Source organism: Rana temporaria, chromosome 10 (assembly GCF_905171775.1).
Source record: "Rana temporaria chromosome 10, aRanTem1.1, whole genome shotgun sequence".
Taxonomy (NCBI): domain Eukaryota; kingdom Metazoa; phylum Chordata; class Amphibia; order Anura; family Ranidae; genus Rana; species Rana temporaria.
The window spans coordinates 102,015,617-102,030,103 of record NC_053498.1 but is presented as its reverse complement, the minus strand read 5'-3'; the positions used below and the strand labels follow the sequence as shown (position 1 = coordinate 102,030,103).

The following is a 14,487-nucleotide window of genomic DNA, read 5'->3' as shown; positions in this document are numbered from 1 at the left end:
TCCTCGTTGTTCTATGGGAGCTCTCTCCCCGCCGAGCTCCTCGGCGGCTTCAGTGCTGAACTGGCCTAGGAACTCGATGTGTTTGGCACGTCGAGTTCCTCTGCCGTGTGTACGAGGCCTCTTACTGTGCGGAGGCAGCCAACTTGGTAGAGGCAGGGTTTTGTGTCCTCATGTCAGAGTTTCCAACTAGGATAACAGTGAGCAGCATAGTGGCGGCATCACCAAATCTTATTCCAAATACCTTAGATCTCACACTGCAGATATAGAGCTATGAGGCTGTAGGCACATGAGTGTCTTTTTAGAGTGCAGATTGGCGTCTGTTCTGTACAGGCGGTGGGGGGCATTTTTACAAAACACAAGGCACTGTTTAGACTTTTTTTGGTGACATTTCATTGATTTCAATACAGTTGAGCCATGGTGCAGAGATGGACAGAGGCTTTAGGTGAGCTCTGGCGCATGCAGAAAAATGCAGGCATGTTGCTTTTTTCCCCAACTTTCTGTGTTGTGGTGTGAACAGGGGGGAAAAAAAAACAATGTTTTCTATGTGGTTTTGCAGATACCTGCATTGATTAGGTAAAGAAAAAACCCCAGTCACCTTATATAATAAGAATGAGCCCTAAAACTTCACTCTGCAGGAGAGCTTAGGCTGTTCGAATAGTGTACCCCCCATGTTGACCACTGTGGTTTCTTCTGATGTCCCCTAATTACTGCAGGACACAATAGTGTAGGGTGACCAAAAAACCCCGGTTTCCAGGAACAGTCCCCGGATTGAGGACACTGTCCACGGAGCCAGTCTGTCCCCAGATTTATCCCTGAATTGCAGTGGCATCTGGTACTCTCGCCCCAAGTGCAACATTTAGGGTGGGCACAAAATCATTACTGTGCCCCCAAGTGTGCTGTGTTGCCCCCCCCTCCCCCCACCCAGAGACTACTGTGGTCCAGCTTGTCACCCATGATCCCATGATGAAGGGCGATGCAGAGCGTATAGCTGCTATTGTAGAAGCTTTTGGCAGGGGATACAGAGGAGCTGTTGGGTGTCAGGAACAGTACCTGGTGCTTGGGAGAGCCCCGCTCCGATGGATTATCATGGAGGCCATGGAGAGGTGAGTAAAATCAACCGACCTACATTGTTCATGTAGGGCAGCATGTGAGTAGTGCAGCAATCAGGTAGGTGGTCAGTATAGAACTCAGGTACGTCGGTGTAGTGGTCAGTATAGGAATCGGGTAGATCAGTGTAGGAATCAAGTAGGTTAGTGTAGTGGTCAGTGTAGGAATCAGGTAGGTTAGTGTAGTGGTCAGTGGAGGAATCAGGTAGGTTAGTGCAGTGGTCAGGTAGGTCAGAGTAGGAATCAAGTTGTTCAGTACTACTGTACTAGTGGAAGGGACTGCTAAAAGTCTGGCGGGGGTGCAAATTTCTTGCCTTGTCCCAGGCGCTGACAACATGATTGACTGCATATATATATATATATATATTCGGCCCCCTTGAACTTTGCAAACTTTTGCCACATTTCAGGCTTCAAACATAAAGATATAAAACTGTCATTTTTTTTGAAGTATCAACAACAAGTGGGACACAATCATGAAGTGGAACGAAATTTATTGGATATTTCAAACTTTTTTAACAAATATAAAACTTAAAAATTGGGCGTGCAAAATTATTCAGCCCCCTTAAGTTAATACTTTGTAGCGCCACCTTTTGGCAAACAGTTTTATATCTTTATGTTTGAAGCCTGAAATGTGGCAAAAGGTCGCAAAGTTCAAGGGGGCCGAATACTTTCGCAAGGCACTATATATATATATATATATATATATATATATATATATATATATATATAATTTGAGGAAAATATGCGTATAAAATAGTTTACCATTTGCCAATAAAAAAAATATGTCCCCGGATTTCATTTAAAAAATCTGGTCACCTTACAATAGTGACATAGGGGTCGTTTACCAGAACCATGGTGGCAAACGGGGGACATGCTCTTCCACACACCAAGATGTTTGGAATTGGATCGGAGACAAGAGCTCTGCTTCATAGCAACATTTAAGCAAACAGGCCGACAGACATGTACAGGGGTTGGACAAAAAATGGAAACACTACATGATTTGCAGGTGTGAAAGTGATGACATGTTTTGCATTGAAAGCAGAAGTGATGCAACTCCAAACATACAAAGATCACTAAACACACCACAGTCTTGTTTATTGGTTTTCACAAATATAAACACCTAACAATTCACCATAAGGCCACGTTCACACTTGTGCGACTTTTCCTGCGACTTTGGACATCATTCATATATGTGCGACTTCAAGTCACACCGACTTAAAAGTAGTCCCTGTACTACTTTGGTCCAACTTTGATGCAAGCTGAGGGCCATAGACCTCAAGTTTACACAGGCATCCCCTGAAATAATGGCAAAGTTGCAGTAAAATCATGGTAAAATCCTGCAACTTTCAAGTCGTAGCAGTGTAAAAGGGGCATAACTCTTTTGATCAAAAAATACATTAAAAAAGTAAACAAAATCAGCCAAAATCAGTGGGGCGCTTCAAATGTCCCTCTGATGACTGGCAAAGACTCCCCCCCCCCTCCCCCAGCCTCCTGCTTAAATACATGTCCTGGGAATTTCTGGAATGTTCTGGGGGGTCAGGTGACCCTAAATTACCTATATTAGAGGACCCCCCAAAACTTTCAGAACATTCCCAGTCAGCTGACCTTTTTTGACCTGAAACTCCTACCACCACTATCCCACTATCCCATGAGGAATAGGGGGGCTTTAAAACAGGCTATCCCAACTCCAGAAGCAAAACATTTACGGGCGAGCTGCAATTGCCAAATCACTAGTGATTTGATATTAATGCTCAGAAGAGGAGAGAGTGGTGTAACACCAATAAATCGTGGACTATCGATCAATGGAAGTATGTAATATGGTCCGATGAATCAAGCTTTACACAGTTCCTGACCCCCAAACATGTTTATGTGTGGCAAATACTGTCCGAAGCTTACGACCAGGACTGTCTTGTGCCATTGGTAAAGTATGGTGGCAGTGCAATCATGGTTTGGGCCGCCATATCTTGGTATTCTGCAGGCCCCATCACCTTGAAAGTTCCTGCCAGCCACTATGTACACATTTTGGCCAACCATGTGCACCCCATGGTGCAGACATTGTTTCTCAAAGACAACACCATTTACCAAGATGATAATGCTCCGAACACAGCTAGTGTTGACAAATCTTGGTTTGACAAGCATGCAGATGAAGTATTGCACCTTTCCTGGGTGCCGCAGTCGCCGCACCTCAATATCATAGAGCCACTATGGTCAATTTTGAAAAACAAGGTTTGGACTCGTTTTCCAGCATCGCTGCAAAAACTGGAACTATTTTTGCATGAAGAGTGGTATCAGATTATATTATCCACCATCCAAGACTTCTATTTATCAATTTCCAGGAGAATTCAGGCCGTCTTGGATGCAAAAGGCGGTCCAACACAATATTAGGTAGCAATTTCATTTTTTTACCTGGTGTTTGCATATTTTTGTCAAACCCCTGTATGTATGACAACGCATTCTTCTCTGGTAAGTGCCCTTGTAACTTTTTTTGACTTCTGACAGGGTCTCCGTAATAGCTGAATAGTATCTACTCCAATAATAGATAAACTATTTATGTCACAAAGTTGTTCCAATCTCTTACAGAAAACAGTAGATGGTTCTACTTATATGAAGAGTTCTGCAATGGTTCTGATATACCTGATCCTATGAGTTCAAAATAAAATCTAAGTACAGTATTGCGATCATTTTTAACTGCAGAACTTACAATTTAATTTGGAAAACTTTTGCAGATGTAATTTCTGAAGTATTTTAAGACACCCATCACCTCATTATAACACGTGTCAAATTCTTCTGCCATTGCGCATGTGACTCACCAAATACAGTCTGAGGATATATGTATTTTTTGTGACTGCAAATATTCTAGTGCTCTTCTATGTTGTATACGGGCTCCGAAACCTTGGAATCAGCATGTTATGCTTTCATTGCTTATAATTATATCATTAGCTTGGAATTTTTTTAGCAATAGCATTGTTTTTAGGGATAAATAAACCCTAATTGCTAGTAATTCTTACCTTTATTAAATCTTGTTATGTACTATTAATAACATTGTAGCAACTTGTAGATGTTTATTATGTAACTTGTTGGCTTAGGGGTTAGCATTGTAGCCATCCTTTGGTGGTACATCCGGTTCATTTTCTACTAGTAGCTGCAATAAATGAGTCCTGGATGCAGTCAACTTTATTTTTTCTAACCGCACCAAACCCCATGTAACAAAACCATTGCTAAAGGCCCATTTCACATGGGCTGATATAATTCAGCTTTTAGCTGCGGATAGATCAAGTTGTCTACCGCAGCTAAACTCACACAATGCTTTCCTATGGCCCCATTCACACACTGCATTTAGCAACGGTTTTGTTACATGGGGCTTGGTGCGGTTAGAAAAAATAAATTTGCCTGCGTCCAGGACAGATTTATTGCAGCTATCTGCACATAACTGCTGGTAATCGCAGTGTACCATTTCGCCTGCAGATATCAGTGGCAACAAGGAAAGAAAAACAACAGAAAGCACATCAGAAATAGCAAGAATGTTCCGACGCAGCTAATCGCAATGTACAATTGCAAGTGAATGCTGTGCCAGGATTCTCTGAATTTCCTCAGCTCTTCAATTTTTTTTTTCATTCAGCCTGATGGGTTTTCTTGGGTGTACCAGGCGTAAGGAATATCAATCTATGTGAGTTTAATATCTCCCAGAAGATGTCTTCAACACCATAGCAACATGCTTGCCTGCAGGTAATTTTAGTGGGACAATATTCCCACTTTAGGTCCTGAGGCTTGCAGGGCTAAATATCACACAGACTCATAAAACTCAAAGAACTGCTTATTCAAGCTGCCATTGTAGGCATAATGAGACAAAGGCTCTTTATTGGTTTTCTTCCTTGCATAGGAAATGCACTATAGACTGAAAATCATCTCTCCCCACTATCCCACTATCATTTTACAAATCTACTGATCTGATAATCTCCTAAAAACCTTTCATATTCATCCATTCACATGATCAATTCCCTTTTTATACAGTAAATCACTTTGTAAAAATGTTATCTATGCGCAGTGCTCGATTACCATGTTACATATCTTTACTACATCACATTTTATGATGACAAAGCATTCAGCAGAAAAACTCACGTATATCCATGACACAGGGACTCAATGCATATCAGGACCCGGACGCTGTCACGTGGGCGCAACTGTCCCTTACTCTTTACCTCACTGTGATCTATAAAACAAAATAAAACGTTTCCTAAGCTTTGGTTGTTTATCCTAGAGCCTATCGAGTATAAAGCCTCATACATACGATCGAACTTCCAACGGACTTTAAGGTGTATTTTGCTCTGAAGGGTATTGTCCGTGAACTTGGTATGCATTTTTCAGCCAACAAACACGGACTTAGTGATGTAATAGATGTACTACGTGGTTTTTCTGCTCTTTACCGCCACCCTTTGGGCAACTTCTACTATTGTTGTCTGATCTTTAGCATTGGTTCTGAGCATAGTTCGGATTAGCCAACATAGGACATTTGTTGGCGGAAACTTTGTCTGTTCTCACAGCGAACATTTGTCCGAAAAAGTGAAAAAGTTTGTCGATGGAGCGTACACAAGGTCAGATTGTCTGCAAAAACAGGTCCGTTTGAGGTTTGTTGTCAAAAAGTCAGATCGTGTGTACGGGCCTTTACTCTGTATCAGAACCAAAATAACATGTGTTACATAGTGGCATGGTACTTACATAGTTAGTCTGGTTGAAAAACTACACAAGGCCATCTAGTTCAACCAATAACTTGTGTATTTTTGTAGCACAAATACTCAGGAATTTAAAGTGGTAGTAAACCGCTGTGTGCAAGGTAAAGCCATAATGTGCTAGTATGCATCGCATACTAGCAGATTTTGTGAAACCTACCTGAAAACTAACACTCCAGTGGCACACTGTCTTTCTTCTGGGTTCACGGACTCCAGCTGCATGAGTGGCTGGAGCTGTGATGACATCACTCCCTCGTATGCATGCGGAAGACGCCCCTAACGGCATGGGACTCTGAAGGAACAGCATGTACAGTAAATATCTCCTAAACGTTGCAAGTTTAGGAGATATTTACAGTACCTATATGTAAGCCTTTTTATAGGCTTACCTATAAGTAAAAGTTAGAGATTGGAGTTTACTCGCACTTTAAAGGACACGTATAGCCAAATCTATTATATTTAGCTTTAGATAGAGTATGAAAGGGTTGAAACCCCACCATGTTATTTTTTGCTGTCTGTGTCCTGTTGGGGAGATTAATTTCAATCACTGTTCAGGTGACGCAATAGAAAATTATAGGAAATTTCACAAAATAAGGGCAATTCTCATCTTATACACTGAAACATTTATCCACATTGAATGATTTACTCTCTCCACTTACTCTGGTAAATACTCTAGATGCTAGATTACCCTCACTTTTTATTTCAGTGTCAATGGTCACCAGGGTAGCTAAAGGGACGAATCTTCCTAGCGAGCACACAGGCCACAGTAAAAACATGATAGGAATTCTAACCATCCCTTACTTTATACAAAACTAGAAAAATATCTTTACATACACTTTAATAAAAACTTGCAAACTCAAGATATACATAATACCCAGGTGCATGCTTTCTACTATGAATGAATGGCTTAAACCTCTTGTGTAAAACTACAGTCAAAATATATATTTTAGACCCTTCATTAGGTTTGTATTGCTGTTTGTTTCACTGTTATAGAGATATCTCCACACTATTTTTAGCAGACAGAAATAAAAAAGAAAACATAATGACATTTGGCAATTGAAGCATTAAATATGCTGTGTTGAAAATTAGCTCTAACCTTGGTGGATTGTGCATACTGGGCATTTAGTCCCGGTGCATGGGGCTCTGGCATTTTGCCGCAGGTGCAGGATACAGGTGCACCACCCAGCCCTGCTTCCGGCAGCCTGATAAATTCTATTAGAATCTGACAGCTGGACAGGGCTAGGCGGTGCACCTAGCAGTACCTTCATCTGGCACAGTATGTACCCAGGGATGAATGCCCATGATGCATACTACCCTAAATGTAAATACTGCTGAGTGCACCATCCTGCCCCATCCAGACACTGCAACTTTCAGATTCTCATAGTATTTACAAGCTGCCAGGGGGGCATATGCGCCCTGCACCCCAAGGACCGGGGCTAAAGGCAAAGTGTGAATGAGGCCTAAAGCTTATAGTTTTAGAAATTATTGACTTTACATCCAGAAGTTTTTACCTATTTGAATACAAGTGGCAAATGTAGGTACTATGAAAAATATAACTCCCTATATATATATATATATATATATATATATATATATATATATATTATACCAGGTTACACTTTGGACCTTTCCTCTTTATAGTGGAGTGGATGATTTGCTGCCTTTGTGGAGATTATAGCTAATTTACTTCTTTGTTTATAAGCAGAAAACTAAGGGGGATTTGAATATTAATAAATACTTTGAATTTTTTAAAATCGTATAAAACAGCGCTTTTTAAATAGGATGCTTATTATAACTGATGTTGTTTAAATGATGGTCCCTTCTCTTTTTGATGAGTTCCATGTATATATTTTTTAGTAATTTATGAGGCTACAATAAAGATTTGGCTGATTTTATCTACAGACCATACTCAATTAAAATGTCTTTATTTAATCACTTTACTTGGAAATAATAAGTGTTGTTCTAAAAAGAGTTTTCCTGTTAACCAAGTAGGTGGACACCTGCCTACCAACAGTTTAATTGCAATTAAAAAACGGAGGTTCTAACTGTTTTCACACTACTAAAAAGTACATTTGTTGCAGTCGCTATCCCTACTGAAGACTTTCTAATTTCCTGTCCCAGTGACTAACAGGAAGCGAGGGAAGATCACCCCAAGAGGCTGTAACATGCAGCCCTTTTCTCTGTTCTTGACATATGGCAAAGATTTGAACAAGATATGATTTTATCAATGCTGGAGAAAGAAAAATTCTGTTGACCAACCTATGTGAATATGGGCTGAAAACTGGTAAATCCCCGGAACAGTAGCTGTAAAACGACCCAGTGACAAGTTCATTCCCGAACCCCGGAGAAAGGCGCCTTTAGCTGTCGGCTGAAGTCAAATAAAACAGAAAAGAACAAATACAGTATTACAAAGGTTTGGATTGTCGGTTCAGTAGGTGATTCATCCAATGTTCCCAAGTCCAAACAAGCCAAAATGAGATGTGTAAGATCTGTTTTATAACAAGAAATAAAAGTGAGAATTCCTCAGCAAAGTATAAGTCATAACTGTAGATCTACATTTCATAGACGGTGTATGGGTCTCCAACCACCAGTATATGTAAAGCCACAATCAACTATCAAGTTTTGGATAGGATACAGAATGATCAAAACCAAGAGCATAACTACAATTTATTTGACCCTACAGTATACAGAGTTAACATCAAATTACTGGATAACTAGGAAGATGCAATAAAAATATGTAACAAAAGCATAACCCCAAGGCTTGATCCTGTCCATCTCATCTCCTCAGGAATGGAGACATCAGACACCCTCTTTAGTGGGGCCCTGTTCCCATCCTCAGGCCCCATAGTAGTTGTGCTGGCTGCTTTTGGTTACAGTTACACCTTTGGCAGGGATATCTTTAGGTTGTCATTTCTGTGTCCCATCAGTGTGATCTCCTTTCGCTTCCTGCTCCAGAGACACATTAGGAAGTAACAGAAAATCTCTCTAAAGTGATCTTCCCACTTACACTAGACTTCACCCCATCACTTTCTGTCCTGACAATGTTCAGGCAAATTTACACATTTTCTAAATATCTTTTTTTTTCCAATACATTTTTAGGAAAACTCTTTTACTGTTGATAGCGTAAAGGCTAGCTAAACCCCATTAATAAGGCTCCCCCACCCAACACTTGCTAATTCCTGAAAATATATATACATGTTTGGTAGCAATGCAGTTGATTTAATAAAGGCAAATAAGTCATTCACTTTGCAAGCAACGTTGTAATTTTCCACAGAGCTTAGTGTATAGCCCCATACACACTATCAGTTTTCCTGCTGGTTTTCTCTTCAGGTTTACCAAAACCATGTAGTACAAGGACCTGCCTGATTGCATTCAAATTGAAACGCTTAAGGTTTGACCTCATATTAGATGGTTTTGGTAAACCTGAAGAGAAAACCATCAGGAAAACTGATAGTGTGTATGGGGCTTATGAGGTGAAATTTAATTTGCAAAAAAACGTAAACAAGTGTCACCTCATTCACTAAACCGAGGGGAAAAATCTCTTGCAAAGTAAATATTCTATTTGCCTTTGTTAAATCAACCCAAATGGGGTCTGTTAAATTAGAGTAAATGTTTCTGCATCTGGGCATGTCCTGTTTTTTTGTCTGTCAGAACACCTTGTTGGAAGTAAAATTTCAATGGGAAGTACCGTACACTAATCTGTTCTTCATACACCCAAAGTCCTTCAGTATCACATATGACTTCTAATGCCGCGTATACACGATCGGTCCATCCGATGAAAATGGTCTGATGGATTTTTCCATCGGTTAACCAATGAAGCTGACTGATGGTCAGTTGTGCCTACACACCATCAGATAAAAAAACGATTGTTTTAGAACGCGGTGACGTAAAACACAACGACGTGCTGAAAAAAATGAAGTTCAATGCTTCCAAGCATGCGTCGACTTGATTCTGAGCATGCGTGGATTTTTAACCGATGGACGTGCCTACAAAACAATCGTTTTTTTCTGTCGGTTAAATTTAAAACAAGATTGAATTTTTTTAACCGATGGATAAATAACCGATGGGCCTACACGCGATCGGTTTGGTCTGATGAAAACGGTCCATCAGACCGTTCTCATCGGTTTGACCGATTGTGTGTACGCAGCATAATACATTTTACTATCACTTCCCTTTTTTATTATATCGTACCGTCTGAAAGTTCTGAAGTTCTGCCAATGTTCTCTTGTCCACAATGACAGACCCTTTAAGCCGACAGTGGAAAGCTTCATCTATCCTTCTGTATGGATAGAGATCCTTGATAGGGAGCAGTAAAGGTGGAGGCTCACTGGTGTGTTCTGAGGTATCACCAGACACTGTCCGACGATCTGTGGAGTCTTTTAGGAGCAAGAAGATACTCATTTATTATGGCTAGACAATGCTACAGGAAACATAGTATGGATCTATACAATATAACCACTCCCATATGAGCCAAATAGTTACTACAGGAAGGAGGAACCCCTAAGCTGTTACACATTAACTACAGGCTTTTTAAAAAGCCCTTAAAGTGGTTGTAAACCCTTACAGACCACTTATACCTACAGGTAAGCCTAGATTAAGGCTTACCTGTAGGTGCAACAAATATCTCCTAAACCTACACGTTTAGGAGATATTTGCAAAAAAGACAGCACCAATGTCACACTGTATTTATACACTGTAAGTCAGATGACAATCAGTGCAAACATTTCATAATAAGAATACAATTATAACAAAACATTTTTAACTAATGTACAAATTAACACCAAAGAAAGACGTGATCAGTGTACATAATAATCAGTTACATAATAAAATTCCATAAATATTAACGGTGCAGAAATATCAATTTTCGAAATGCAGCAAGCCAAGTGTAAGCAACCACCAATTTCAATATCCTCCACCACTTATGGTAAAATGCCTCTAATGCTCTATACTGAACACTGGGTAACAACACGTGGAAAAGTCTGCATCAGATCTCTAAACTCACAATATCCAATAATGAATGATACCAATTCAGAAAAAACATCTATTTCATTTTTTAGGGATCTCACCTTTAGGATGGATTCACACCGATGTGAATTGGATGCAGGTTTATCTATGAAGCCGGTTCACACATCTCCGAACCGGCTCCATTGCAAATTGCATAGGAGCCCTGTGCGTCTTTTGGTTCATTTTAGGTCCGAATTTAGCCCAAAATTCGGGCTCAAATCGGACCTGAAACAGTGAATGCAGATGCACAGGATTCCTGTTGTGAGCCGCATTTGGCTTAGATGTGAACCCAGCCTGAAAAATCTCCCAGGACAGTCGATGTTGAGCTCAATATTCAATACCCAATACTTTAAAGCGGGGGTTCCGTGGGAAATCGTTTTTTTTTTTTAGGTGCATCTGCCCCTCGTAATATACTTCTGATTGTACTCACGTGTCTGAGATTTCTAGCCATCCGCACGGACATTCGGCCGTAAACAATAATTTATAAAAATGTTTCTTGGATGGTTCCATCTTGCTTATAGGCACTCTGAAGCCCACAAGCAAATACTTCTGGGATACGGTGAATGCTGATGTCCCAGCATTCACCGCTCTATCCCACGCATGTGCAGTGTTGATGGCGAGCGGCGCTGTCAACACTACACGGTTGCCATCACAACGGCCGGCATACTGAAAAGTACACGCCCCCTTGTGATGGTAGCCACAGCGTCACTATGAATCTGCCTCATGACTCGTCTCCTGGGAAGCATGACGCTGTGCTCCCAGGAGACATGGAGAAGAAAACACTGGGGCGCTTGCGACATTAATGACACGCCCACTCCCAAGGGAGGGATACCGGGAAGTGCCTGGAATTCCCAGCTGAATAAAGTTACTGTAAACATTAAAAAAAATAATAATAGCGGACTTAAAATGTAGTTAGTGTGGCGGTCTTAATCAGATACATTGTCTATTGAGGGTGAACCTCCGCTTTAACTATTATCTTCAATATGATGCCAACTGATCTTCATCATTCAAATTATACCATTTATTATGTGTTTTATAACATAAAATTGTATAATATAAAATAAAATTGTCATTAGATGAACGTGTATCTAAAGCCAAAATATTTTTTTTAATTTGTCTGGATAGAGCAGGGGGATAGATAATAGTCCAGCATAATGTTTTTTTGACATCTGTTTCTCATTGGGGAAATTTCTCTTTACTTCTTGTTCTTTAGGCACAACAGGAAATGAGAGATAATCTCTCCAAAGTGAAATAAATACTCCTTTAGAAAGTTGTCACTAGAAGAACATTTCTCCTCTATTCAGGGGCGTAACTAGAAATCACAGGGCCCCATAGCAAAATGTTGTATGGGGCCCCCCAGAGCCGCCCTAGTGTCAATGCAGCGTGACCTGTGCCCCATACAGCGTGACCTGTGCCCCATACAGCGTGACCTGTGCCCCATACAGCGTGACCTGTGCCCCATACAGCATGACCTGTGCCCCATACAGCATGACCTGTGCCCCATACAGCGCGACCTGTGCCCCATACAGCGCGACCTGTGACCCATGCAGCGTGACCTGTGCCCAATGCAGCGTGACCTGTGCCCAATGCAGCGTGACCTGTGCCCCATACAGCGTGACCTGTGCCCCATACAGCGTGACCTGTGCCCCATACAGCGTGGCCCGTGCCCCATACAGCGTGGCCCGTGCCCCATACAGCCTGGCCTGCCTGTGCCCCATACAGCCTGGCCTGCCTGTGCCCAATACAGCCTGGCCTGCCTGTGCCCAATACAGCCTGGCCTGTGCCCAATACAGCATTGCCTGTGCCCAATGCGGCATGACCTGTGCCCAATACAGCGTTGCCTGTGCCCAATACAGCCTGGCCTGCCTGTGCCCAGTACAGTCTGAACTGCCTGTGCCCAATACAGCATTGTCTGTGCCCAATACAGCCTGGCCTGCCTGTGCCCAATACAGCCTCACTTGTGCAGAGGAAAAGGCAAGCCGGCCAGATCAGCAGAGAGCGGGATTGCCCGCTGTAATAGCTTTCATTTGAATTTCCCGTCTTCCCGGGGCTCATCGTCACATAGCCCCACCTCTTAGCCCAACGCATTTGATGACGTCACATGTCCGACACTGGACCGGCGTTCTGTCGATCAAAGGTGCCGGACCAAGAGGTGGAGCTATGTGACATGAGCCCCGGGAACACTGGAAGTTCTAATGAAAGCTATTACAGCGGGCAATTCCGCTCTCTGCTGATACAGACAGCTCGCCTCTTCCTCTCCTCTCTCTTCCCCTGGCTGGAAGACCATGCCGGCGATGCTCTTATCCTCACCGGGCCCAGTGTTGCCAACCCCCCCAAGTGAAATTTACTGGCAAGTTCCCGCGCCGAACGTTCTGCGCATGCTCCGTGTTAAAATTTCCCGACGTGCTTTGCGCGAAATTACGGCGCCCCAATGTTTTTTTTGAACGGCGACGTGCGTTGCGGCGTTTCGTATTCCCGGACGTCTTACGCAAAAAAAAAACGAAATTCGACGCGGGAACGACGGCCATACTTTAACATGGCTGATCTAAAGATAAGCCATGTTAAAGCAGGTGTAACTTTGCGACGGGAAAAAACGACTAGCGTCGACGTACGAGATTGCGACGAACGCGCGGATCTTCGTGGAATCGCCACCTAGCGGCCGGCCTAGAATTGCATCCTAAGATCCGACGGTGTAAGTCAATTACACCTGTCGGATCTTTTGGCTATCTATGCGTAACTGATTCTATGAATCAGCCGCATAGTTAGGACGGGCGGATCACAGAGATACGACGGCGTATCTCTTCTGTGAATCTGGCCCATAGTATTTAGTCACTAAATTAAGACACTAAACTACAACGGCAAGCATGGCTGGTGCAAAACTATTTTGCACCCGAGGCGAGACCAGCTACTTGCGCGCCCCCCCCCCCCCCTCCCCCTTTAAAAAAAAATAATCAACATTAATTCAATAATTTTAGCGCCAGAACTCCTGGTGGAAGGATGGAAACAGGTGGACAGGAGTGCAGCAAGTTGGAGGGAGGATGGAGCCAGGTGGACAAGAGAGGGGGGGTCAGCCAGGTAAGGGGATGGAGCCAGGTGGACAGGAGAGGGATGTGTAGCCAGATGGAGGGATGGAGCCAGGTGGATAGGAGGGGGGTGTAGCCAGGTGGAGGGATGGAGACAGGTGGATAGGAGGGGGGTGTAGCCAAGCAAAAGGGATGGAGCCAGGTGGATAGGAGGGGGTGTAGCCAGGTGGAGGGATGGAGACAGGTGGATAGGAGGGGGTGTAGCCAGGTGGATAGGAGGGGGGTGTAGCCAGGTGGAGGGATGGAGACAGGTGGATAGGAGGGGGGTGTAGCCAAGCAAAAGGGATGGAGCCAGGTGGATAGGAGGGGGTGTAGCCAGGTGGATAGGAGGGGGTGTAGCCAGGTGGAGGGATGGAGCCAGGTGGATAGGAGGGGGTGTAGCCAGGTGGAGGGATGGAGCCAGGTCGATAGGAGGGGGTGTAGCCAGGTGGATAGGAGGGGGTGTAGCCAGGTGGAGGGATGGAGACAGGTGGATAGGAGGGGGTGTAGCCAGGTGGATAGGAGGGGGGTGTAGCCAGGTGGAGGGATGGAGCCAGGTGGATAGGAGGGGGTGTAGCCAGGTGGAGGGAT

At 43.0% G+C, this 14,487-nt stretch overlaps 1 protein-coding gene across 2 annotated transcripts in view; it reads right to left on the bottom strand.

Moving 5' to 3' along the window:
- C1QTNF12 (C1q and TNF related 12) overlaps window positions 1-14,487 on the bottom strand; it is a 134,883-nt gene that overhangs the window by 32,748 nt on the left and 87,648 nt on the right. For both annotated transcript variants that reach the window (XM_040325875.1, XM_040325874.1), the window contains 3 exons: window positions 10,022-10,206; window positions 8,090-8,198; window positions 5,226-5,316 (listed from right to left, as the gene is read on the bottom strand). In XM_040325875.1, the coding sequence (XP_040181809.1) occupies window positions 5,226-5,316; window positions 8,090-8,198; window positions 10,022-10,206 (385 nt within the window). The remainder of the gene's footprint in view (window positions 1-5,225; window positions 5,317-8,089; window positions 8,199-10,021; window positions 10,207-14,487) is intronic.